We start from the raw sequence: 27491 nt of genomic DNA, 5'->3' as shown, positions 1-27491 counted from the left end.
ATTAGTTCCAGAACAGAGAGCCCCTCATTCTGTAAGTGGTGCAAAAAAACTACCTGTTTTAGTCCCTGGAAAGTAGAGTCACTGTCCTTAAACAAGGTAAAACTTGCAAGTGGGAGCTTGAGAAAGAGTCCCATGGTTCCTCCTGTAGCAGGGTGGTCGAGCCCTCGTTCATCCCCAGGAGACACGATGCATGATGGAGTTCTCGTTCTTGTTCTGGCAGTGTTCCCTGGGCGGTGACTCTCCTTGCTGGTGTTGCTGCTTTGGTTTAGGACTCCGTGCCTCTTTGTTCTCTTTTGGTCAGGTATCAGCAGCTGGAGGAGGCATCTGCCAGCCTCCGGGAACGGATCAGACACCTAGACGACATGGTGCATTGCCAGCAGAAGAAAGTCAAACAGATGGTTGAGGAGGTAAGCTGCTGTGAAAGGTCACGGGCCAGCATTATTGTCTGTTATGGGGACACTTCGGCCCTGGATCTGGATCTGACTCTCAGCTCAGTTTTGTGTGGCTCACAAGTGAACATGCTCAGGCCACTGTCTCCGTGGCCCAGAGGAAAATTTCCTCATACGTCCCCCTGCAGGCTGGTGATTATCTTTCTAATCAGATCAGAGGGTTATAGTTAAGACAACTGGGAAGCACAGTCGTAAGGTCACTCACTTTCAGAGGGCAGCAATTCCCCAAATGGGCACCTGCAGCCCAGGGGACCCAAGGGTGTGACAGGAAAAGTTACCTTTAGTCAGGTCTCTGCACTTCTTTGTACCTGGCTGCCTCTCTCCCAGCGACCACTCCATCTTTCCTTCCTCTGTGGACAGGTGTCCTTTCTCTCCCCTCCCCTTTCCATCTCCTCCTTCCTCCTCTCCCTTCTTCCCTCAGTGTCTTCTCTATCTCTTCTCTCTCCATCTGTCTGTGGGATATCAGACTATATGCTGGACATAGCTTGCTTGTCTGTTTTTCTAAACGGAAAAAAAAAAAACAGGTAAGTTGAACATTAATATTTCTGCAGTAGGAAAACAAATTATTTTAATTGTGTTACTAAAATCTCTTTCTCTCTCTCGTGGTGCTCGATAGAGGAAAGCCCAAGCTGTGGTATAGCTAATCTCATGTTATTGTATCTTTCTTGCTGAATTAATAAATTGGATAGAAAAAAGGAACAGTTAGTACTAACAGACTTATAAGAATTCCCTGCAACCTGATTCTCTATCTTGCAAAGAAAAGAAAAGGCTTTTAGTTTAATTAAACAATTGGTTGGCATTGGAAAAACTGAAAAAAAAAAAAAAAACCCCACGTTTTCTTATATTAAACACTACTCTGAAAAGTTGTCTATTTTATTAATGAATCATTAAAATTAAAAGCATGTCTACTTCTAGTAAAAACCACACACACGACAAAGATACTAAAAGTATATCTATTTCATTAATCTGTAAACTGTTGGTGATACTGGTGGAGTGGGGTTAGGGTCAGGGAACTGTGAAGCTGTGGAGGGCTACTTTGTTCTCTTGAAGGATAAATGTATACATTAGGTGAAATCTGTTGCCTAAACAAGAAATCCATTCATACTGTGTTAAGTCCTGTGTGCCTTATATTGGTTCATCTGTAAGCCTCAGGGAGCAGAATAGTGGAAGGAGGAGTCCCTGTGCACTCCCACAACACAGGCAGGCTGGAGCAGTTGTGAGAAAAGCACTTGGGGAACCATGGATGTCAGATCATAGCTTCTCTGCTTCTGAATTTCACATGCAAGATGTCTGGGGCAAGGCTGGCCCTGTTTCCATGGGGCTCTTTGACTATAGAGCACTGCATTTCTCTCAACTTTGCATTGTTTTCATGTATTAGGGAACCAGTGAATCAAACCTCATACTAGTTGGCTTCTTTTCAGTTATTCTCTGTAAGGGTTTAAAGATCAGTCCCAAAATCAGAGATACTTCTTAAAGAGACACAGTCAAGTAGTTGAGGATTCTGTTTTCTAACTTCTGGAATATAACAGGCATACCACTTTGAAGGGAGTAGGGGAAAATCGATATATGAAAATAGGTTGGTGTATAAAGATCACTGTCCATGCCTTGCTTCTCTACCTGTGACTTACTATCTCCCAGATAGACTTCTCTAAGTCCCGATGATGCGGTGTAGAAGATGCAGTCGTCAGAATGAAATCACACGCTGACACTTAGGGTGGCACCATCAGAGTGAGCACCACCTAGGGGACAGCTGGGTTTCAACAGTGCATGGAGACTGGAAAGAAAAGAGATTTTTTTATTCTAACTTTAAACTACTATCTAAATCAGATGCTAAGAATTAATGTGTTTGCCCAGTATTCCATGTTAACTTACACAACAAAAGGATGGTTTAAAATATCAGTTGCTGCAGCCGTTGATGTGAATACATTTTTTTTTCTTTTAAGTTAGAAACATGGAAGAGGGACATCGACAGAGGAGCACATTTAGAAGAGCAGGGAGAAAGAAAGGAGTTGAGAGCTGCTGTGATTCAGGGCATGGCTGAGGGCTGGGGGAAGAGATGGCCAAGGAGAGGCATGAGAGCTGAATTCACATCTTAGAAAACAGCCATGGAGATGAGAGAATGTATTCTTAAATAATACTGCAATGCAAGGCCAGGCCAGAACCACTGGGTGGCACTTGCAAAGAGGCAAACTTCAGCTTTTCGTTTCACATAAAGAAAACATTCCTAGTACTGGCTGCCTTGGGAGGGTATTTAGCCCTTCCTCACGAGTGCATTCCTAGTGATCTAGGAGTTGAGCTAGAAGCTCCTTATATAAAGAATGCTTTATTGTTTACTGGGCTGTTATTATCATCTCCTCATTACGTTGCATAATAAGCAAAATCGCAAATTCATAACCTCTGACTTGAGAAGTTTATATCTGTGAACCCCGGCTCTCTAGATATCGAGACAAACTTGACCTAGAAGTAGAGGCAAACTTTATGTGTGGCAGATGTTAGGGACAGTTTTGCTTCCCTCATGAAGCCTGAAAGCTTAGGCATGTGATAGCCTCACGTTTCCCAAGGGTGGGGACTCAGTCTCTGTCCATTGCTGGCATCATTTTAGCCCCAATGTCTGTGAAGAAACTTAGTTTACTGAGATGGGCTTCTTTTTTTCAGCTTAAAACTGAAAAAGGTATTATTATGGAGGTTTTTGGAATCCTTAAATATTAAGCCATGTATTTCCTTCAACCTGAATAGAATAGAATTTAATAATAATAACAATAATAATAAAAACTAAGCCATCCTTGGCTTGATTAGGACTTGATTTTCACTGTGTGGGACAGTATATGTCAGTGAGGACTTGTGCATATAAGATGGGCTGACTGCAGGTCAGGCAGGATGGGCCCTTCTGAAATGAAACGTTGGTATATATCTTATGGGGTCACGTTCAGTGCAAAGTGTTAGGATAAGTGTGGCACCAGATACCCCCACTAGGCTAGATCTTAATACCGAATTAAGTCTCCTTTTGTGGTGGATGTCAGGGATTGGCTCCCTTGTTCCCATCACTAATTCTTCTAACTGGTTCTGGCTCTGACAAAAAAGTTAAAAACAAAATAAGCCCGTATATGACCCTTTTAGACTTTAAGGGTTTGCTGGAAAATATGGAGAGACTGGAAAAAAAAATAGCACTTGTAGGGAAATTGAGTGGTCTGTCTGTTCACTAGCTAAGCACCAGCACTTTCTTTGTGGGGGGGGGGGGTGGCGCGGAGGCTGGGTGCAGGGTGGGGGGCAGTGCACCTGTGGTCTTGCCCTCCTGGGTCTTCCCATCTGGTGTTACCTGCCTTCCAGAATCCTTGCCTTTGGGCTTCTTTGTTCTGTTGAAAAAGCCTTGTTGGGGTTAGGTTCTGTGTCTTGAGTCCATCTGCATTCTTTAGCTTGCCTTTAAAGGAACCAGGAGATGGGGGTGGGGAGCAGAAGGCTGGGCGGAGCCTGAGGCCAGAGCTGTGAAGCCTGGACATCTTTACGTGTGAGCTCCTCAGTCAGCAGGATCATTCACCCCTCTTTACCTGCTCTCACCAAGGAGGTGTCCAGCCAAGCAAAGTGGCTTTCTTGCCAAGGGGAAAATTGTCTGGAGGAAAGAACAAATTCTTGTTTGTCCTCAAAAAGGCGGTGGGGGAGGCTTACATTTTTGCCAATAGGCCATGATATTATTCAGGTGACTACTTAGTAGTTTAATAAATAGCTTCTTTCATTTTATCGCCTCCTTCTCATTTCCCACTGCCATTGTGATGGGCGAAATGGTTCTTCCAACGGAAAGGGTCTAGGTTTCCTTTCCAGTGCAGAGGATGCATTCTTTCTTTAGACTTCTTCTTTGTGGAAAGCAGTTCCACTCCCCACTTGTCCCCCTCTATGATTTAGATGTTTAATGAGTGCAAAGGTAGAAGGCACTGGTTTTCTTACTAGTGCTTCTCCACCCAGGCTGCACATTAGAATCATTTGGGGGGCTTTACAACATGGCCAAACCTGGCAGACGGAGGTGGGAAGAAGGCACTGGGGCAAGGATTTTGGTTTTTCAAGCTACACGAGATTCCAGTGTGCAGCCAGCATTCAGAACTGGTGCTCTGAATTTTTTTTCTTTTTTTTTTTTTTAATGTTTATTTTTGAGAAAAAAAGAGAGCATGAGCAAGGGGAGGGGCAGAGAGAGAGGGAGACAGGCTCTGAAGCAGGCTCCAGGCTCTGAGCTCTCAGCACAGAGTCTGATGAGGGGCTCGAACCCACGAACCGTGAGATCATGACCTGAGCCAAAGTTGGATGCTCAACTGACTGAGCCACCAAGTTGCCCCAGTGCTGTGAATTTTTCATTGCCACGTGTTAATAGATTGAGCCAGCTTCCCTCAGAAGCTGTTGTACCCGAGGTGCAAAGCTGGTAGTGAACTTGGACTGGAGTAGGAAGGGCTGAAGGGAAGAGAGCCAAGGAGACCAGTGAGCAGAGACCACAAGCACGGACACCGGAGAGTTGTCCGAATGTGTGATCTTCTGGTCTTGTCAGGGGATCTAGTGCTCCTTGCCAGCCCCATCAGGAGAGGATTCTTTGACAGCTCACTCTGAGTGCTGTACTGGCCTGGTGGTATCCAGATAAAAAACTTTCCAGAGGCTCTCCAGGTGCATCTGAAGAGGAGGTGTTATTAAGGTAGATGGATGAGGCCTACTTGTTAAATAGAGACTAGACTTAAAGGGACAAAATCCAGTCCACCTACTGTCCTCAGAAGCTGAGAACCTACCACTAACAAAGAGACCAGAAATGGTTCTCAGGGATCCTCTTCCCTGTGTGCTTGTGCGTTCAGGTGTCTGGCCTCACCCTGCTTCTGTCTACACAGAAGACCTTACACTTGGTCACAGTGTACCTCTTAGAACACAATACCTTGTTGAAATAATAGTATTCATAGTGACTGCTTCTCAAGTGCAAAACAAAGCAGAACATTTTTGCAATTCCTATGAAATGAAAGTATTTAATTATCATCCCTTAGATTTTTTGGGGAATTAATGTCATAATTCAACAGTTTAAAAAAAAATTTAATGTTCATTTATTTGTGTGTGTGTGTGTGTGTGTGTGTGTGTGTGTGAGAGAGAGAGAGAGAGAGAGAGGGTGGGGGGGAAGGGGAGGGAGAGGGAGGGAGGGAGGGAAGGAGGGAGGGAGGGTTGGGAAGGGGCAGAGAGCGAGGGAGACCCAGAATCCGAAGCAGGCTCCAGGCTCTGATTTGTCAGCACAGAGCCCAACGTGGGGCTGGAACTCACGAACTACGAGATCCTGACCTAAGCCGAAGTCGGATGCTTAACCAACTGAGCCGCCCAGGTGCCCCAATGCAACACTTTTTGGGGTGAAACAACCTGGGTCAGGGAGAATAGATGGCGAGGAACTCTTCAGAGAGTTGAGGTCTGGGTTTTGGGTTTTTGGCTCTTGAGCCAGTCAGCAAAAGCAGGGCTTTTTTGCATTCTCTTTTTTTCAAGTCCGTGTAACTTGCCACCTAGGCCCTGAATTCACAGGCACCCCCTGCAGTTAGAGACTGAAGAAGAAGTTCAGTGAGAGACCTTTATGGGTAAAAATGAAAGGTAGCATAGAAAATGGAGATGAGCAAGGACTTTTGAATCAGATCTGCATTTACTAGTTGGGGACCCTTCAAAGAGTTTTCTTGTTTGTAAAATGTGGTTAATAACAGTATCCAAAAGGATTTTTTGTAAGAGTTAAATGAGATGATGTACATAAAATACTTTATAACATACTGATTGGAACATAGGAAATACCCAATAAATACTAGCTGCTATTATTATTATTCCTGGTGGATGGGCTCCTGCTGTGTATACCCAAAGTCAAACTAAATGAATTAAAAGCAAAAGTAGCTGAGGTGATTTCTTGACTAATGCACAAAGCTGCCCTTCCCTCTTTGGGAGTCTTCTGAGCCAAATGGAATCTTCTGGATTTGCTTCTGTCTTTTCTTCTGTGCTCTGTGCTACATTCCATCTCAGCCGCCTGTCCTTGGAGGAGAGTATTTATATATAAAATAATTTTAAAAATTTTAGTTCACCCCATCCTAAGAATCTTCCATTTTAAATGGTTCAGCCATTTGTTAGCACTTTAAAACTATCATGTGCTATGCTGAAATGCATAACACAAAAGTACATTGTTGCCAAATGTCCTGTGTTGAAGTGATTCAGACTACTTCCCATCAGTGATAATGTAGCCACATGGGGGCAGGGTAAAGGAGCCATAGCACTGAGTCCACGACCCTAATCCACTCAATTGAACTGTTTCCAGATCATGTCACACGAGCTCTTCTCCAGATTTAGTCTCCGGTTCTTTGGAAGATGATAAAATGGTAGCCTGGGTTGGAAGCGATTGTGTTTATTGTTCGTGATTAGAAGAATCTTGTACTTTCTCGGCTGGGAAGAGGTGGCATGTGTTGGTGATGAGCCCGATGAACAAAACAGGAAGGACATGATGTGGAAGGAAAAATTGACCACGTAGGGCTCTCATTTGTGAAAACACCACACATTGTCACCTCAACCTGTCCAGCCTCACACTGCAGAGACAAGAGAACTCAAAGAATATTTTTAGAAACGTGGGTTCCTAGGCATCAAAGAAAGAACTGCAATGAAAAATAGTACTAAACTATAATTCAGGAAGTGCCAGGTGGAGTCTGGTTCTGAGATCTCGGAATATGAAGCCTTACCTACAGAAAAGCGGCCAAGCACACCTGCTGAGGAGCTGGGAAGCAGGCTTGAAGAACTCCTCCCGTGTTCCAGGAAGGAAATGCTCCCCTCCAGATCACAGTCCAGATAATACTGAAGAAGTGTAGTTTGATTATATTTGCATGTGGGAGGTGGCCCTGAGGATGTCCTTTCTGAATGGCGATCAAAAGCGCGAGTCAACTTAGCATTCTTTTTGCTTAAGCCAGGTTTGGTCTGCTTTTTATCCCCATGGGCAATCTACCTGAGTAGACACTTCAACTAACTTCATGAGAAGGAGAAGTGTATCTGAGGAAAAGAGACATCTATTTGACTGAAATATATTAAAGTGAAATATATTGCACAGCTGCTTTATTTTTATAGAGATCTCCTTGAGACAAGCCACAGGTGCTGGGATGTCATCAAAACTTAACAGTGTTCCTGAATATGTGTAGTGGTCGCAGCAGTAGGAGTAGTAGTGGGTGGTATTAGCCTAATAAGCTAGTGGACGGGGCTGACTTCACTAAGGGGCTGGGTGTCCCTTCCATGTTGGGTGGTTCTCTGCTCTGACTTCTCCCTGGCAAAGTGCATTTCCTGTTAATATTTGTCTTTGTGTCTCATTCAGATGCTTTTGCCCCACTTTAGCAAGTAGGCAGTGCATGGGAAGGAAGCCGTGGATTCTAGGGCTAGAGTTTTGTCTCTTGGCCACTCACAACCCCACCCAAAGGAGGTGCCACTCTGAAGTTTGAGGCAGGATTCGTTTATAGTAACTAAAAATGTTTCAAATTCTCATGTTCAACATATTATTCACTTCTTTATTTTGAAATCTTGGATACACTAAAATGTGAAGGTTTTAGAAGGTACCAGGAAGCTCACCACGTGTGTGAGACTTGTTTTTTTCTGTGCATTATGGAAATATTGCAGGTTCATTTTATGACGTGTGCTCATTAATATATTTACGATACAAATTGTTCTTTTGAGGGAGAAGGTTCTTTTGTTTGCAAATGCCATTGAATTCACTTTCTCTTTCTTGAGATTGTTTCTAATTGGCTGTAAAATATTTCTCAGGGTCCTGAGTGCCCACGTTCTGCCTGTAGTTTGTACAGCTACACTCTTGTTCTAAGTAACTACCAGCTACGGAATGTTTCTCACATCTCAAACCCATGCATTTAGGCCTAACATTCCCACACGAATCCTCTACGGGGCATATTATTAGCACAATTTTTTTTTAATCCCAGAAAACTAAAACTTAAAGAAAAGTAACAGGTGGTCTCTCAGCAAATGATGGTGCTCCTGGGGCCACAGCAAGACCTTTGGCTCCAAAGCCAGTATGCATTCTTTCACTTGTTTTTTATTTGCTTCTTTTTTTTTAATTGAAAAAATTGTAAATATGGAAAATCATAGAGAATGCTAGAAACAAAGACCATGTATCGTCCTCTAGAATTGAGTGTTAACATTTTGGCATATTTCAGGTTTCTTCCAAGTCCTAGAAAACATTACAGACAAAGAATTGTCTTTTTATTCCTCTGATCTTTTTCCATCTTCTCTACTCTCTCCCTCTTCAGAAGCAATTTGTTCTCCATCCAGGGCATGTTCTGATGCTTTTACTACGTACATATGTATTTGTCATCAGTATTTAGCCTAACTTCGGTGTTTACAAATGGATGTGCATTTTTATTTATAATAGATAAGTAGATTTTATTGTACCTCTTATTCAAGTTTTCCCCCAATTACATTCCTGTTTCTGATGTTACAGATAAATATAAATTATTTATTTTAATGGCTCTGTAATATTTCATTGTGTGAATGTATTGTCATGTGTCCTATCGATACTTAGCTTGTTTCCGAATTTCTGTTCTTTTACAAACAATGCCAAGCACGTCTCTTTGCTTCTGTACTTCCGGAACATAGTTGGAGTTACTTGGTCCCCAAAGAGGGACTTCCACCCACCTGGGGGGTGGATTTCCCCACATCCTCACCACCTCTTGGCATGGTTGGACTATAAATGTAGCCATTTGTGAAACACTATCTCCTTTAACTTTCATTTGCTTCAGCCCAATACCACTCATCACTACAGGTGCGGCTGAGCATCTTTTCATTAGCTCGTTGAGCATTCAGGCTTCCGCCTTTGTGAACTGGCTGTTCATATCCTTTGCTCCCTTTCCTGTTTGGCTGTCTTGTCTCCTGCTGATCTGTCGGAACTGTGGATCCTGCCAACGTCGATCGTTTGTCAAAATGTGTTTGCATGCTATTGTCTTCTCCCAGTCAATGTTTTTGTTCGTTTCGTTATGGTATCTTGTAAAATGTACAAGTTTTAAATTTTGGTATAAATGTATCCATCCTTTGGTGCTGTTTGTGTGTCTTGTTTGTCTGCTGTAAGGTTTTTTGTGTAATACTTTTATGAAAGTTTTGTTTTTTATCTTTAATTACAGCCTCCCACACTCATACCCTTTATCTTTTTCCTTACTCTTTCTCTGTAGCACTTATCCTATTATGTATACTACACTTACCTGTTTTGCTTACTTATTGTCTGTTTCCCTTCACTAGAATGTAAGCTCCATGAGGGCAGTGGTTTTTCTCTGTTTTGTTCTTGGCTGTTCTCCTAACATCTGCAACAGTCACTGGCATATAGTAGGTGCTCAATAAATACTTGTTGAACAAATAAAGAATAATCCATGTGGAATTTATTTTTGTGTATATACTGTGAATAGGAATCCATTTTTTTTTTTGTTTTTGTTTTTGTGGGGGTTTTTTTGTGTTTTTTTTTTTTTTTTTTTCTCACGGGAAGCTTGTTTCTCTAACAGCACTCATTGAATAGTCCATCTTTGCCCCACTGATTTTTTCATGACCTCTTTATCACCCTGGACTTGTTTTCCTTGTGCCACTGTCTTTAAATATTCCTGTTCTTCTGCCCTGATGGGTTAGTCAACATTTTAGAAGTGTCTTTTAGGAACAAAATGCAAAAGTGGACGAGTTCTTGCCCTCAAAAGACTTTCTGGTTGACCCTAAAACTTGTTAGAACTCAAGGCAGAATATGACAGGTATTAACCAGGGGTATAAACTGTGTGCTGGTGACACAGAATCTGGAGACGGTAGTGATTAAGTTCATGGGCTTTGAGTAAATTGAACCTGGCTTTGCATCCTACTCCTTTCTTGGCTCGGCTTTTTATCTTGAACAAGTTACTTATTCTCCAGCATTCAGTTTCCTCACAAACAAAATGAGTACGATCATAATAGTACCTTCTTCGGAGGCTGTTGTAGGATTGATTGATGAAATGCATGCTAAGGGCTTAGCACAGAGCCCATAAATGTTCACTGTTGCGGGTATGGGTGCAGAGGCCTTAGGGAGGAGGTGATACTTGACCAGGTCTTGCCGGGTGGATTGGATTTTTCTAGGCAGGGATTGAATGGGTGGCAAAGAATATGACAGACAAAATACAGAATAAATAACAATGGTGACAACAAAAGAAAACAAAAACACGGAGACCAGAAAAAATGTAGGGTGGGTTCAGAGAGCTATTAATCCAGTTTGACTGGATTGCCGTGGGGAGTGATAATAAGAAGGCCAGAAATGAGGCTGGGACCAGTTGTGGGTGAGCACCCACTCAGCACCAAGCTGAGAAAATATCCTGTGTTACCCTGCTCCTGATTCCTCAGTGATGCCCTTTGCCTGGTCGCATCTGACCACAGATGTCTCTGGCGGAGGTGCTGGGCGAATAGGAGAGGAAAGAAGCAGGAAGGGCAGCTAGGAGACTCCCAGGAGAACCCTGGCCCATGCAGGTGAGGGTCTGTACTCCAGGACACTTGAGCTTTAGGGACACTTTAAAAACTAACATTTTTAAAGCACCAGCTGTGTACCACGTGTGGAGCTGGATGCCTCCATATGCATCATCTCACTACATTAGACTAAAACAAGTTTCTCCCTGGATATACCTGTTCCGTGTAGGGTCTGCATCTCTCGAGGAAAGCATGGGGGTAGAGAAGCTTAGAGTGCCCGCTTCCCCACCTCTCCATTCCACTTTCTTCCTCTAAAGTCAGAGGGAAAAAGAACAGCCTAAAGACGTAAGGTCCCAGCAAATGCTTTGTGAAAGAAACTACCTGTCAACAGTCTTCCCAGCCTTGCCTAATTTCCAGGCAGCATTGCAGTGATGGGTTGTCATCATAGGGAGGGTGGAAGCAGACCTCTGAACTTTACTGTTCGGAGAGAAGGAGCTAGAGCCTTGAAATCAGAGAGATATGAGCTTAGACTCAGCCCTGCCAGCATCCAGTCTTGGGTGACCAGCTGTCCTGGTTTGCCAGCGAATGAGAATGCTCCAGGCACATGAGACTCCCAGTGCTAAAGCCTGGGCAGTCCCAGGCAAGGAGGGGTGAGCTGGCCACCCTCTTCAGCCCCCAGCTCTGACCCCTTCCCTCACCCCATCTGCAGTCGGCAGGTGCATCCTGTCTAGGGGGTATGAAACATCACTGTGTTCCTCCCTTTATTGTACTTGCTTGCGAGTTTCATTTTCTGCTTACTGCTTGCCTTCCTCACCAGGACAGGTGGCCTATGAAGGTGAAGGTCAGATCTTTCTAGCTGACTGCTGTGCTCCCAGCATCTAACATTGAGCCTGAAACAGAGGTGATCAGAGGGGACTGCTGAGGGAATGATGGGTAATAAAACTCTAGGAACCTCAGTTTCCTCCTTTGTAGTGGATAACCGCTCCTAGGGTTGTTTCTGAGAATAATAAGTGAACCCAGCAATAACCCTGGTACCCAGGACACCCCTAGGCCTTCCTTCCCAGTGGTCCATTATTCTCCCTCAGGTCGGAAAACCAGCTGATTCATCCTTCCCTGATGTTTATGTAGCCCACCATGTTTAGGCACCTGAGAGAATCAGGGTGCTATTCCTCTCCTGAAAGAGAAGTTGGGTTGTCTTTACTTATAAGATAGAAATCAAACCAAATTAGATTATTTTACCTCAGAAGCCAGTTTCAACTGATCCTTTTGAATGGTATAGTTCTATTATTATATATTACTTCAAACTTAATAGAAAAAAATTGATTAAAATATGTGCCCTGTTCATATCTAGCCTGGCTGAATGCCACAAGACACATTAATTGGAAATGAATTTCTACAAACCCAATCAAGCATCATGAAGATGAAAAATGGACCTTTTTTCCCCTCCGTTCCTTCATTGATTTTTCATTTTCCCCACTCAGAGCTTCATTTAGCAATTTTTCAGTTTCGTTTTGTTGTGGCCTTAATTCATTCCCTTCACTCCCCCCCAAAATGAGATAATGCACCATTTTCCTTGTCCTTTTTAAACGGTTCTTTTATGTTGCATTAGTGTAGGGCAGATTCCAATCTTGTCATATTTCCCTGCGCTTTATTATTATTATTTTTTTTTTGGAAAACAGGGTAACTTTATTATTTTTTAAATTCTTACTGTGGTGGTTTTTATCAAGGAGAATGCACTTCAAAAATACAATAACTATGAAATTACACTGTTACAAGACTTCTGAAATAGAATTAAGAGCAGCCGTAGCAACTATGAAAAACCTTTTCAGAGGAAGAGTATAGAGTGTCAATTATTCTCATTTTTCATGGGGGGGCGGGCAAATACATGGGCATCAAGCAGGATTCCTATTTTGGTAAGGGTGAGGAGAACAATTATTTTCTAGATCACAGAGGGGAACACTGAGTTTGGTTGGAAAACAAGGACCTGTCAGGACAAGAGGAGGCAAAAGGACACTAAATCCAGAAGTGAGCCCTAGAAGATTCTTGGCTATCCAAATGATCCCTGGTCGGTTGACTGATCCACTGGGCCTCTAAGGGGGGTTGAAAATGATAATGGGAATCTTGAAACTGTTTTCTTGTGGATTTTTCAAATACTCTCACAGCCACTGAGAAGTCTACAAGGACTCATAATAAAGTATCTTACTGCTTTTACCTAGAATTCATAACCCTGGTTGTCGCGTTTTGATGAGAGGCTTTAATTGGAAGTTAGTCATCTTTGGTATGTTTTTGAATGGGAAAATGATTTTTTTCTTCATAAATGCGGTTCAAAGCAGTCTTTTGAAATGAGGGTCCATGGGAAAGAGTAACAAATTGGAGTTGTTGGTGATAGAGGTTGGGAGCTTTATTTATTAACGTGTGGTCAAGTTTCACAATACACGCGCACGCACGCACACAGCTCTCACACCCTGATTTTGAATAAATGTGCCTGTGGGCCTTAATTGGTTATTCCTAAAATTTGAATGAAGATGAAAGTAAACAAATTTCCAAGAAAACAACTGGTTAAAACTTAGTTTGGATTGAAAAAAAAAAAATCTAATTCCCTTTTCCTTGCCTGATGTTGATGTGATTCAGTGTGATGATCGTCAGTTTTAACATACCTTCTCGTATTGTGCTCCTTTTTGGTGTATGTTTACTGTTTCATTTCAGGCATTTTACAGATACACATATATTGTCATTTGCCAGCTGGTAAAACATAACACCCTACAACACAGTTTCTTGAAAAAACATACCAAGTGCTGCCTACTATTTAGTATGTATTTGCTGCTGCATTTCTTACATTCGTTAATTTCTCTTCGCATCCTCTGCCTCAATAGTGAGTTACGTTTCATGAGTTTTGCACAATCGGGTACTATTCACATAATTCTAATTATAGGGCTGTATTGTATTCTGACATTAACACGAAATGACCTGTGACCTGCATGTCTGTCACTAACAAGAAAAAAAAATCAGGAAGCTGAGAGGCCTCGCAACTTTCAGGGTTGCTCTGAATCCATAACAGGATCTTACTAAAATTTTGTACATTTTCACTGTGTTCCAGCTGACACACAAGCTGTTTTTGAAAGAAATCGGTAGGAGTCCTTTCACTACAGCAATCTGTTTCCAGAAGCAGGTTGTAAAAATGTGTGAATTGACAAGGGTGATTTCATCTTCTAAGAGAAACAGTTCTTTTATATAAGATCATTGATAGAGTAAACACATCTTCCCTGTGGGTGTGCTGTCTAGTGCAAGAGAGATGTCTACAAAGGATGGTAGTAGCAGTGAGGTGTCTTAACGGGTGGTTCAGAGGGCTGAGGTAGAACAGAAGAGGGAGACATGAAGCCGGCCTGGAAGGCTTGGGAACTGCTGCTCTGGGAGGTGACTAGTGAGTATCTTGTGACAGCAGGAGATTTCTGGGTGGAGAGGGGGATAGAGGGTGGGAAGGCATGGTTGGTGGAAGCACCAGCCTGTGCAAAGGCCCAGAGGCAGGACCACTGTATGTCCATGGAGTGCTGAGAGGATGGAGTGGCTTAAACGTAGGGTTCATCTGGGACAGGACAGGCATTGAAAGGACACTGGGGAGATACAGGGGGGACCATAGCAGAAGGGCCTCACATCGATGCTAGGGAGTTTGAATGTCAGAAGCTTGGGAGGGCTTTTAAGTAGGAGAGTGATACTATTCAGCATCTCTGGGCGGTTGGCCTAGAAGTCAGTGTTTTGTAAAAGCTCCCCCTAGGTGATTCCATCGTGCAGCCATGGCTTAACAGGGATTGCTTAGCTAAAATCACCCATGGAGGTATCTCAGTAGTGGCAAATGTGAAGAAAAGCCATTATCAATTCTAAGAAAATAGAGGATACACCTTTCCCCCAAAACATACCACTTTAAACATCAGACTGGCTGTAGTCGTAAGAGACCTAGCATCCCATGTGATCATTAGGCTGAAAGACGTATATATTCAGCTTGAGTTACAAAGAAACATGCTTATCAAGACAAAAATAAGAAAAAAATTCTAACGTTAGTTAAGAGATTCCAGATTTTACCAGACGGGTTTCTTCTTTTGTTCTAGAAGGGGGTCTGCTATTTGATACTGAAACTTAACGGTTGTGACAAGATTATGTTCTTAAGTAAAATGGATGAGGTCTGGAAAGTAAGTGCTTCTAATTTCTCATTTCTTAATGTCTTGATTCGAGCCTGGTAGCTTGGTCATTTACCACCACCTGGTGACAGCTAGACCTAAACGCAGCTTCATGAAGAATATGTGAACCTCTTCAAGGTCAAATTTACAAACATGAATGTATCAAAAAGAGCAAAGGCTGCATGCCAGCTGCATGGTACCCTGCATTTCGGAGTAGCCCTGATGTGGGAGGTGCTCTTAGGATACATTCACCTTAGTTCATCAAGGACTCCAAGAATCTGTTCCAGACAGTTTTGCCCCAGTGGTCTAAGGGATGGATTGTTGAAAGATAGATGCATGGAGCCACTGATTCACTCATTCATTGTCTGGGAATATAAAGATGACCAAGGTCTTTACTCTCAAGAAGCTCACAGTCTAGGGAGGGAGAAGTACTAGTAATAACATAGCAGCTAAATTTTGAGAGTTTATCATGTGCTGGGTTCTATAGGACAGAGTGAAGGTGCTTTGATGTTGGCAGTCGTAAATAACACTGTTTTCCACACAAATGTGTCATTTAGAGATTGCGCCTCACAACAGATGTCTTCTAGGAGGACACTGGGGTGTGTGCAAGGGGCAGACCCCAGGGAGACTCAGTTGGGATTCAAGGTTGCCGCCCCGTGTAGGGTATGAGGGGCAAGGCATGCAGGTCTTTCAGCCTTGGTGTCCTTTTTTCTCTCATCTGAACAAGTCAACCCTGGTCACAGAACACACCATACAAGATGCCTCTGTAAGGAATGGTCAAGGATGAAAGTATTCACTTAACACAAGAGCACAATCGCTTCCGGAAGCTTCAGTTGCTGGGAAAGGCAAGTCCTGGCAGGAGAAGCTTCAGCACCCCCAAACCCTTCCCACAGTCCTTCTGTCTCTCCTGAAGGGGGTGCCTCTTTTGCTCCAGCATCAGCCCTCTGTCCTCTTAGAACACCCAGGATTTGCCCCCCTCAGCATCCTCCAGGTGACATCTCGGCCCCATAGCTCCTCCTTTCTTTAAATGACAATCCTGTCAGTATTTTCCTGGGAACTGATCATCAGGGTGCCTTTCAATCCTAGCTTCCTCAGACTCACAAACTGCTCTGATTACTCCAGAGATAGTGAAACAAGTGTATTTGAAGTCCCTTTTTAGGTTATTTGATGAAATTTACCCCAACCTCCTTGGAACATTGTAGCTAATTTCACTACCCGTTTTGCCTTTTGTTTAAAGAACTAAAGTCCATTTTTAAAAAATCTTAATACTGTAGGAAGGAATGAAAAAGGAACACTATAAGGATGATTTTTGAAAACTCTTCCTATAAATATTGAAGGACATTTTAAGAAACAAAACTTTCTTTTTGCCTGTAATCCTACCCAAACGTCAGAACTGTTTCATTTATCTAACTTCCGGCTTTTACCTTCAATCATTGTGAGGTTTTTTTTTTGTTTTTTGTTTTTTTTTGTTTTTTGTTTTTTTTAAATCCCTTGAGGCTTTTCGTAAACACTTACATTTTGCAATATATTTGTTTGTAGCTTCTGTGTAATATATTCCATCAAAGTGAAATTCCATAATGTATTACCTAGTCCTTTAGTGCTAGGCATTAAGGCTATTTCCATTTTCTATTATAAATAATAGGACCAAGAAGATCTTTGTATATACAGCTTTTTTCCTATGTCTGAATGATATCCTTAGGATAAATTCCCAGGAGTGGGATTAGTGGGTCAAAGGGTATGAACAGCTTTATGGCTCTTAATATTTATTGCTAAATTGCCCAAAGGGTCATTCTAATTTACAATGCCACCTGCAACACACGAGAGAAGCTGTCTCTCCCAGCCCTTTCAGCACGGAGTTCTTCAGCCAGTGGTTTGGGGCAAATTTAATTGTTATTAAAGGGTAACTTGTTACTGTTTTTAATTGGTAGTTTCTTTAATTATTATCCACATTGGATGGTTTTTCTTCAATGTGTTTCTTATTATATTCTATTTAGTATGGCTTGCTTTTTATGTCAGAGGATTATATTTTTTGACACTAGGTGGAATTTAAAATATTTTATCGTGAAAATGTCAAATGCACTCAGGACAGAGAGACTAATTGATGAAACCTCCTAGGCTCGTTACCAGATTCAACGAATAGCAAGGCTTGGCTCTGTTTGCTTTACTTGTCCCTTCTTTTTCCCTTTTTTTCCCTTTGTGTAGTTATTTTAAAGCAAATCCCAGATATTCTGCTTGTGTTTTTTATGCTCTTCGTTATACATCTCTGAAACATATGGCCTTTTTCTTATTTAATCATAATGCCACTGTCTCATCTAACAAAATTAATGATAGTTCCTTGGTCTCATTTCATACCTATCCTAAAATTTTCTGAAATGTCTTTAACATGTCCTTTTCACTGTTGCTTTGTGTCACTCAGTCTACAGAGAAGGTCCATTATGTTCGATGGTTGTGCTTCTAACGTCTTTTAATCCAGAGCATGCTTCTCCCCGCCCGCTCTCCTCTCCCACCAAGTTTCCCCCACCCAGTGACATTGCAGGACCCGAGTCCGTTGTCCTATAAAAGTTCCCACATTATGGATTTGACTTTTTATTAGCTCCGGCAGCCTGGTGAGATTCGGTTTTAAGTTTCTTGTGGGGGTAAGCAAGACTACTTCATGGTGGCACTGCGTGATTTACTCCATATCTCTTCTGCAGTCACCGTGGGGATTGTCCCGCTTCGGGTGATGATGCTGAGGTGGATTGTGGATTCAGATGGCGACAGCCCAAGACACAGTTGTAAAGTTCCTCATTAGCTTTGCCCCTGACCATTTCATCTATTAATGATGGTTGCTTGAGTTTCCTAGGGATTGCGCAATGGTGATTTTCAAAATCTGTCACTTTCCCATTAACTGGAATTCTTCTGAAAAGTAAAACTTTTTCCCCTCGTAAACTAGGACTTTTTAGTAATCTCAAAATGTGGTTTATACAAGAAAGGCAGGATAAATGCCTTATTCTTCCTCTAAATTGCCAACTTTTTTTTAATGTTTATTTATTTATTTTTGGGAGAGAGAGTACAAGCAGGGGCGGGACACAGAAAGAGAGGGAGATAGAGACTCCAAAGCAGGCTCCATGCTGTCAGCATAGAGCCCGACCTAGAGCTTGAACTCATGTACCATGAGATCATGACCTGAACCAAAGTCGGACACTTAACCACCTGAGCCACCCTGGCACCCCAGATTGTCAGCTTTCTAAGTAAGCAGTTGGTTCCCTTGTCACTCCCAGTGATGTGCAATGAGTCACTGTTGCTGTTGGTTTTGTTTTTGAGGAGTCCTAAAGTACTCAGGGTCTTAAAAACATGTATATTTCATGTGTTTTACTCAGTTACATTCATGATTCTTTTGACACTCACATTGTCCCATCCTTGGCCCAAGGGAGACCCTTAACATATTTTTTTTTCAGGCATAACAAGGTGTCTTGGGTTCATCTAGTATATTTTTACGCCTTGAAATGAGCTGTTCCTCCAAGATGATTGGTGTTTTGTTGGTGAGGGATGGTATTTAGGTGCCACAATCTGGATGTATTCTGTGCTTATTGTTATTATTTCTAAGTTTTCTCAGCAGGCAGAGTTAGGAAATGCATATTTAACAAAGGAAAATAAAATACTATGAGTTCATACTGATACTTTCATTTCAAATTTAACAAAACTTTCTTTTTCGTTCTTTGATTTCACATTTGTTTCTCTCTCTTACACGAAAAACCTTGACTCCAAACATTATTGTATGACAGTATTTCAAATAGTTTCAAAACAATAGGACCAGTATTGTCAACAGTTTTCCTAGTGAATAAGAGACTTCTTTGTAGTTCTGTTTATGTTTAGAATACATTCTACTAAAAACAAAGTCACATTAGCTTGTTCTAACAACACTTGGGTTCTTTTCACCAGTTTGATGTACAGTTAAGTTCCTTTATTTCAATTTGTTTTCAAGTTCTAGGATTTGCTTCTTTTTTCCTTTTTCGTTTCATTTTATTGTTTGAATCTGAAAAATGTGCTTTCAAAACTAAACGTAGGCAACAAGGTATTACCAAAAAAGTCTTCTGTCTGCTCTGAGTTCCCGCCTCTCCCTATTGGCAGCTTTTTCTTAATAATTATGGTTGGTTTTATCTTTGCAAATTTTTTTTTTGTAAATATATATGCATGTAAGCTGTCCCACGCTTACATGGCCACAGAGCCCTCTTTTCCAGGGAGCATCTCATGTTCATAGTGTTCCATGAAACACAAGGAACCAACATGTGGCTTCTGTTTAAATGAAAACCAAAGGGGTCCCTTCTAGTTGATTAACTCGTGTTTGTACAATTCTGCATTTTTTTATTAACAGTTTTTAATTTGTTTCTTTCTAGATTGAATCATTAAAGAAAAAGGTGCAGCAGAAACAGCTCTTAATACTGCAGCTTTTAGAAAAGATATCTTTCTTGGAAGGAGAGGTAAGAAACTATGTTTCTTTAAGCTGGTGTCTTCCCTACCATTATATTTTATGTTGCTGAGCCTACCACCGACACTTAATTAAAAATATGGCTATTTCCTGGCCTTATAAAATTGATTGAAGGTTAACTGCCAACACTGAAAATGAGGTTCTGACAGCTAGTTTTTCTTTACCACCTGACGCTCCTCATTCCTGATTGCTGTGCTCACCCTTGCTTTTTGGCTCTCATTTTTCTTGTTCAAGAATTTTCTTAGCAAGTTGGATAAGCTGTTGAACAACACTGATAATTTCCCACATTTATGTAGTGCTTCATACTTATGTGAAATATTTTTCATGCACATTCCTCACATGGTTCTCTCAGCAACTCTAAGAAAGGCAAGACAAGGATCATTATCTTTATATTAACAAATGTTTTAAAAGGAGGCAGGTGGCTTTGCTCAAGATCACCCAGCTTAGTTAATGACAGAGCCAGGCTGAGAGAAGGGTTCCTAACCAGTGTTCTGCTGTGACATTGAGTCAGCAGGTTTAGAGGTGACTTAATTTCACCTGAAACTTTCAAGATATTTAGTCTTCCTGATGAAAAAGTTACTTTGGAGATTTGGTGTAGGTTCCAGAAAAGGAAATTATGGATTTGGAAGAACCTGAAGAGCTTAGGCATTAATAGAAGGAGAAGCCAAAATCTATTTGCTCTGAATGCTCTTTATTAACAACTTGGCACTGAGCCCCTTCCTTCTGAGCCTCATGAATCTCTCCTTGTCTCTGCTCAACATAGTTCTTCCCCAGAGGGAGACAGCCCTGGAGAGAATGATGAAGTGAGGAAAGAGGAAAGAAACGACATTTGTTAAGCACCTGGTATCGTTGGATGTTGTTAATTGCTTTCCACATCCTTTGTAGAACATAAGAGGTTAAGAGCAGAATAGGACTTGCCCAAGTTGGAATCCTAGATCTGCCTCTTACGAGCTGGGCGACGCTGGGGGAGTTTCTTATAACTAGAACAGGAGGATGGTAATTGCACCTACATGTGTGTGACTGTGCAGTAAGGATGCATAGAAAATGCCTGGCATGTTTATTAAGAGGGATGTCTTATGAATTAGATTATATTTCTCCCATTTTATAGATGGGGAAACTGAGGTTCAGGGGCATTAAGGAACCTGTCCAAGGTGATAATAGAAATGGGTAAGACTGAATTCAAAGCCTGGGCTCTTAACTGCCGTGTTTGTAGGAGGGACAAACTGTTTTCATTTATTCTGTTTCGGGAGCTCCCTATAAAAGTCAGGACCAGAAGTCCCTCGTGGCCCACAGGGACCTGGTAGCAGATGCAAGCCCAAGGAGTCTCAGGGTCCTGACAGCTGAGTAAATGGGTTTTTGCCCCGTCCCTCTCCTGCCTTCCCCTCCACAGTCCCTAGGTCCAGCTCCAGCCTTACAGATGGCCATTTCTGAGATTGCCCTGTGAAGTCACCATTCCCTGTGGGAAGAATCACACCTTCCCCAGTGAGATCAGAGAGTGAGGGCTCTGGTGCAAGCCCATGGGTCCAGAGACAGGGACGCTCCAGCAGAGCAGAAGGAGAAGCTGACAGGAGGCACAGCAGGTCACCCAAGTAGTGCCCACCAGCCCTCCTCTCCCCCTGACTGTGCCACTCAAGCCAGCTCTACTAGTAGATGACGAAATATACGAGGGGATGTTATGCAGAGAGAACAGCCTAACGCGCGTGTATGCTTTAATGCTTCATTTCTTTTTTCTTTTTTTAATTTTTTTTAAATGTTCATTTATTTTTGAGAGAGGCAGGGACAGAGACAGAGTGTGAGCAGGGGAGGGCAGAGAGAGAGTGGGGGGCACAGAATTGGGAGCAGGCTCCAGGCTCTGAGCTGTCAGCACAGAGCCTGATGTAGGGCTCGAACTCACGAACTGTGAGATCATGACCTGAGCTGAAGTCGGAGGCTTAACCGACTGAGCCTCCCAGGTGCCCCTGATGCTTCATTTCTTAAACTCCTTTCTTGTCCAGACTCTGAGATGTAGATATTAGTCCACATAGTTTATTTGGTAGGTGATCCCAGGAAGCCCCAGTAGAGGAGGGGGAAGTTGAGTCAGGGAAAGGCCGAAAGCCGATAATGGGTGCCTTGCTGAGGACATTGCCACCGTGGGCACCTGCAGCTCACTTTTCTTGGGGGTCTCTAGGAGGTGCTGTGCAGGCCTCTGAGTTATCCTTGCCAAAAGGTCAGAAACCTGGGCATTTCACCACTAACTCCCATCTGCCACTGGTTGAGGCCTGCTCCTAGGGGAGCAGGGGGAGCAATTGTGGTCTGTCTCGGCACAGCCACCTAGACTCCGGGGGTTAGAGGAAGCCCCCAGGAAAAGTCACAAGTGCCTGTCAGGAAATGGATATGAGCGGGACCAGCAGTGTCTGCTGTGTATATCCAATAAGCAAGACTTTGAGAGCCCGTTTTCCTTGAGAATTTAAACTGATGGTAAATTTGTTTGACTCAATTCCCATAAACTATTTAAAATCCACTACAAATGTAGTATGGCTAATTCCTCTTGATTACTTCCTATATCCACTTAAACAGCAGGTAACACACACACACACACACACACACACACACACACAAAGTTACACAATGATAAGATTTAATAATACATTTATACTTGAACTTTTTCTAAAATATATAAATATCTTGGACTTAATTTATTTCTTCATTGTTTGTTTTATATATCTTCCCAGGGCTATTGTTTTAGTGATTTCACTGTTTTCTTAGAGTTAACATTGTAACACTTTCCAGACAGGTGCAGGGCTCTTTCAGATCGGAAGGAGACAGAAGAGCTTTTCTGAGTAGCTCTAAGGTTAAAGGGTACAGATTCTGGGGTGAGCACACAGGGTGAGGTGACTTCAAGGTGATTCAGAGTCAGGACCCCTTATCATCATGATGTATGGACCTAGTTTTTAGAACTATTAAAAATTTACGTGTTCCTTATTGGTATTTTACCATACTTTGTTGGGCCAGGTAGAGGTTTCACCTCCTAGAAGATGAGAGATTTGAATTGAGAACTTGGTTTCCTCTTTAGGTTGACTAGTTTATCCCGTTACAAACACACTGTTGTCTTTGGGTTCCTTGCTAATTGTGTGTGACCACTAATGGCATTGATCTCTGCCCCTCTTTCCACCTGGTTGTTGTATGATTACTAATGCCAAGCAGTCCTTCCGTGGGCCCTAAGGTCCTGGGATGACCCAACTTAACAGCTTTTGTTATTAAATTTTTTTAAAAAAATATTTGTTTATTTTTGAGAGAGACAGAGCATGAGCAGGAGAGGGGCAGAGAGAGAGGGAGACACAGAATCTGAAGCAGGTACCAGGCTCTGAGCTGTCAGCACAGAGCCCGATGCAGGGCTTGAACCCCTAAACCTCGAGGTCATGACTTGAGATGAAGTCGGACGCTTAACTGAGTCAGCCAAGCACCCCCAGTTTCTTTTGTTACTATTTTACCTGATACAGAATTTTTATAAACAAACATTTAATACTGTATAAAAGAAACTACATCGCCTTATATGTTAATGCTTTCTAGTTTTAAAATCATAGCTTATAACATAGCTTATCTTAGTCACCTTTCTTTTTTATTAAAACAATCTTTGTGTACACTTGATATTAATTTTTCCTTTGAAAGTGTTGTGAACACAAGGCATTTCTAAGACTCAATATGTTTCCATAATAATAATTTCCTTCTCCTTGGCCTTTTGTGATGCCCAAATTGTCACAACTCAGCTAGGGCGAGTTCTCTTACATTAACTTCTTTGCCCATGTAGCAGGGTTCTTGATGCTTTTGGGTTCATTATTGCTGTCCTCGTTTTTGTCCTGTTTCACAATATGGCATTGGCTTGTCTCCGAGGAGTCCTGGTTCATTTTAGTGGAGAACTATACTGAAAACTACTCGGGCATGAGAACTGGTCATGGCTAAAGCTCTGTGCCTAGTGTTAGGTCAGTTTTAGTAATGACAGAACTGGGGGGAAATGTGTCTTTTTAAGATGATGAAGTCCCACCAACATTTCCAAATTTGTCTGATTATATTGCTTTACAATGCAGGGTTCTGTTGGCCACTAAGAATTTCTATGATGTTCACCTGTTCTAACACCAGTCATTTTTATATCACGCTTTCCATCCCTCTGCTTTAAACCATAATGATGCCACAGGTGGTGTTTCAGAGACCTTTGAAAAGTTTTGACAGACAAATCTGATAACCTCTTGTATTCCATCTTATTAATAAAGTAGCTACCTTTTATTAAGGGCCTAAACTCAGACTCTGAAGCTAAGCTGCCTGAGTTCAAATCTCCACTCTGCCACTTACCTAGTCATGTAATCTTGGGTGAGTTACTTAACTGTTCTGGGCCTTAGTTTGCTCATCTGTAAAACAGTCTTCTCTTTACCTTGGTATCTTCTCCATAGAGTTGTTACGAGGATTAAATTAATACTAAGTGATTAGAAAAGTACATGGCTCATAGTAAATGCCATATGTGTTTACTATTTCTCCAGCTGTATGGGTCCCAGGGTCTCCTCTCATTTTATGTATTTCCTTCTCCTCCTCCTCCCTGCCTTCTTTTTAAATATTTTTTTTTTCTTTTTAAAAAATTTTGAGAAAGTGTGAATGGGGGAGGGGGAGAGAGAGGAGTGAGAGGGAGAGAGAGAGAATCCCGAGAAGGTTCTGCTCTATCAGCACAGAGACCCACATGGGGCTCAAACCCACAAATTCATGAGATCATGACCTGAGCGGAAGTTGCATGCTTAAGCAACTGAGCCACCCAGGGGCCACACCTTTTTTTTTTTTTTTTAAATAGAGAATGTGGATCATTTTGGTCTCTGAATTCATCGTTCGTACTTACTAATGCTTACACTCATTAGATTTTGAACACCCACTCCCCACCAGATCCCTAAAAGTTTGTTCCATTAACCAATTCAAAATCTCCCCGGCACAAAAATATGTCCATTCGTTTTCCCTTTTCTTTTTTTCCAAGCAATTTTTTTTTTATGTGCCTGCCTCTTGAAGGACTATCCCATCCCCGATTTCCGATATAGAAAATGTTATTAAAATAAAATTATAAGCATATGCCTCCATAAGGTCGATAAGCTTTCTGAAACTGAACAGATTCCATTCCATTCTTCTCTGCTGCAAATCCTGAACCTACAGTTAAATTCAAAGGTAAGAGGAAAGGAGTCAAATGAGTTGGTTTTGTCCACCCTGCATTTAATGCGTGTTGTATGGTACATAAACCTCTCAATGTGTCTGTTGTGCATTCCTGGGACTATTAGTAATTTTCCAGTGTAGTAGTGGGGCGGCAGCACCAGGCACCGGGGCTCCGCGTCCGCATTTTATTGGACACGCGTTCCTGTTTAGTGCGTGTGCTACACCTCCAGCCGTTCCCTCCCCTGGGCCCGAGGGAGTCGGGGGAGGAGGTGGCTGCCATACGCTTGTGACCTAATTGCCAAAAAATGCCACAAGGTGCTGCACCAGATCCTTCCTTCCTGGAAGGCACGGCGCCTCTGAGCTGCATTTCCCATCTGAACACAAGGGGGTGGTATTTGAAAGGACAACCCTGGGACCTGGAGGTCCAGCCTGAGAAGCATTCACTTACTTGAGTTAGAGTCTGTGGGACTGAGAGCAGAGGCTTTGTTTGCCTGTATGAGTCCTGGCAGTTTTCTGTTTTAAGTATTTCTTAATATGTCCCTCCTTCTCTAACTTCCTCCTACTGATCCTGTTGAGGCTCCCACCTTCTTTTTTTTTCTTGTGTGTTCACTTACGTGAACAAACCGCATCTATGTAAAGTGTATGGTGACAGATGGGAACTAGGCTACTTGTGGTGGTCACTTCACAATATATTCAATAGTGAATCATGGGGTGCCTGGGTAGCTCAGTTGGTTAGATCATGAGCTCTCAGTTTGTGGGTTCAAGCCCTGCATTGGGTTCTGTGCTGACAGCTCAGAACCTGGAGCCTGCTTTGGATTCTGAGTCTCCCTCTCTGCCCTTGCCCCACTTGCTGTCTCCTTCTCTCAAAAATAAACATTAAAAAAAATAGTGAATCATTGTTGTATACCTGAAACTACTATAATGTGATGTAATACCTAACAAAAATTAACAGGTATAATTCAGTGACTTTTGACAGCTGTATGTACCTGTGGAACCCCCACTACAATCTAGATACAAAACATTTCCATCACTTCCCAAAGAGTCCCTGGGTCCCTTTGTGGTCCCTCTCTCCATTCATTACCCCCTACCCCCTGTAGGCAGCCAGTGATGTTTTTTTGTGTGTGTGGGAGGGTCACTTTATCACTTTGTGTCACTGTGGACTTGTCTGCATTTTCTGTAAGAGAAATCATGCAGTACGGACTCTTCTGTGTCCAGCATCTCTCTCTCGGCATGATGATTTTCGCTGTACCCATGTTGCATGCACCCGTTTTTACTGCAAAGTGGCATTCCCTTGTATTTATCTGCTCATTTGCTGATGCACATTGGAGTTTCCAGTTGGGGCTCTTGTGAATGAAGCTGTGATGAGTATTACTGTACAAGTCATGATGTGGGTACACGTCTTCACTCCTCTTGGGTAAAGTCCTCATAGTGGAATAGTGATGGAATGTATGGTAGATGCAGGTTTAAAAAGAAAACTGTGTGCTTTTTGTGTCCTCAGAAATCTTTGCCTACTACAAGCTCATAGAGATTTTCTCCTGGGATTTTCCCTAAACATTTTATAGTTTTTGCTTTTTAATTTATACCTGTAATCCAATTGAATTTTTGTGTTTGGTGTGAAGGAATAGTATATATATGTATTTTCCCCACGTAGATACCCAGTTACTTCCTTTGAGCATCCCTTTCATTCCTGTTATTGATAATTTGTATGCCACCCTCCCCTACTCTCTCTCTTCTTTGATCAGTCTAGCCTAGGGGGTTCTCAATTTTCTTGACGTTTTGAAAAATTAGAACAGCTTTTGGCTTTGTTGATATTCTCTGTTGTCTATTTTCCATCATATTGAGTTTTGCTCTGATATTCATTATTCCCTTCCTTCTAATTATTTTGGTGTTACTTCGCTCTTTCTCTAGCTCCTTTGGTGGACATTAGGTCACTGATTTTAGAGCTTTCTTGTTTTTTAAAGGTTTTTTTTTTTTTTTTTTAATTTTTATTTATTTTGAGGGAGAGAGCATGAGCAGGGGAGGGGCAGAGAGAGGGAAAGAGAATCCCAAGCAGGCTCCGTGCTATCAGTGCAGAGCCCGATTCAGGGTTGGAACTCATGAACCGTGAGATCCAATGACCTGAGCCAAGGTCAGATGCTTAACTGACTGAGCCACCCAGGCACCTCCAAACTTTCTTCTTTTTTAATATCAGCAACTATCAATGTCCCTGCATGCTCTCTTCAGTAGCACCCCTCAACTTTGCTGTTGTATTTTCATTATCATCCAGTTTGAAATATTTCCTAATTTCCTTTGGGATTCCTCTTTGACCTGTAGGTTACTTGGAAGTGTGTGGTTTAACCTCCAAATATTTCAGGGTTTCTTAGATATTGTATTGTTTTTTTATTTCTCATTTGTGTTATAGTCAGCAAACATACTTTGTATGGTCTTACCTATTTTAAATTTATTGAGTCTTGTTTAATGGCTCAGCATATGATTTCTCTTCGTTTGTGTAAAAAAATAGGTATTCTATTTTTGTGTTCTATAAATATCAATAAGATTTAGGTTGTTGATACTATTGTTTATGTTCTGATTTTTGTGTAATTGTTCTATCAGTTGCTGACAGAAGGGTGTTAAAATCCATCACTATGGTTTTAGACCAGCTCTTTAATTTTGTTATTTTTTTTACTTCATATATTTTGAAGCTCTCTCATTAGACACACATTTTTTTATTGCTTGTCTTGGTGATGAATTGACCTTTTCATTATTATAAAATGTTTGCCACTGCTTTGTTCATACTGTGTGTCTTGTAGCCTATTTTCCCCAGTATTAATATAGCTATTCCTG

The 27491-nt window shown here is 41.9% G+C and overlaps 1 protein-coding gene across 2 annotated transcripts in view; it reads left to right on the top strand.

Moving 5' to 3' along the window:
- Positions 1-27491, top strand: part of LOC123582953 (myocardial zonula adherens protein) — an 88951-nt gene that overhangs the window by 46562 nt on the left and 14898 nt on the right. The window contains exons 10-11 of one of the 2 annotated variants that reach the window (XM_045449610.1): positions 302-407; positions 19417-19500. In XM_045449610.1, coding sequence (XP_045305566.1) covers positions 302-407; positions 19417-19500 — 190 coding nt within the window. Of the gene's footprint in view, positions 1-301; positions 408-6741; positions 9839-19416; positions 19501-27491 lie in introns of those variants that run through there. The other variant, XM_045449611.1, reaches the window with a different exon arrangement.

Source organism: Leopardus geoffroyi, chromosome B3 (genome assembly GCF_018350155.1).
Source record: "Leopardus geoffroyi isolate Oge1 chromosome B3, O.geoffroyi_Oge1_pat1.0, whole genome shotgun sequence".
NCBI classification, from domain to species: Eukaryota; Metazoa; Chordata; class Mammalia; order Carnivora; family Felidae; genus Leopardus; species Leopardus geoffroyi.
The sequence above is the reverse complement of the archived record's forward strand: the minus strand, read 5'-3'. Positions and strand labels throughout refer to the sequence as shown.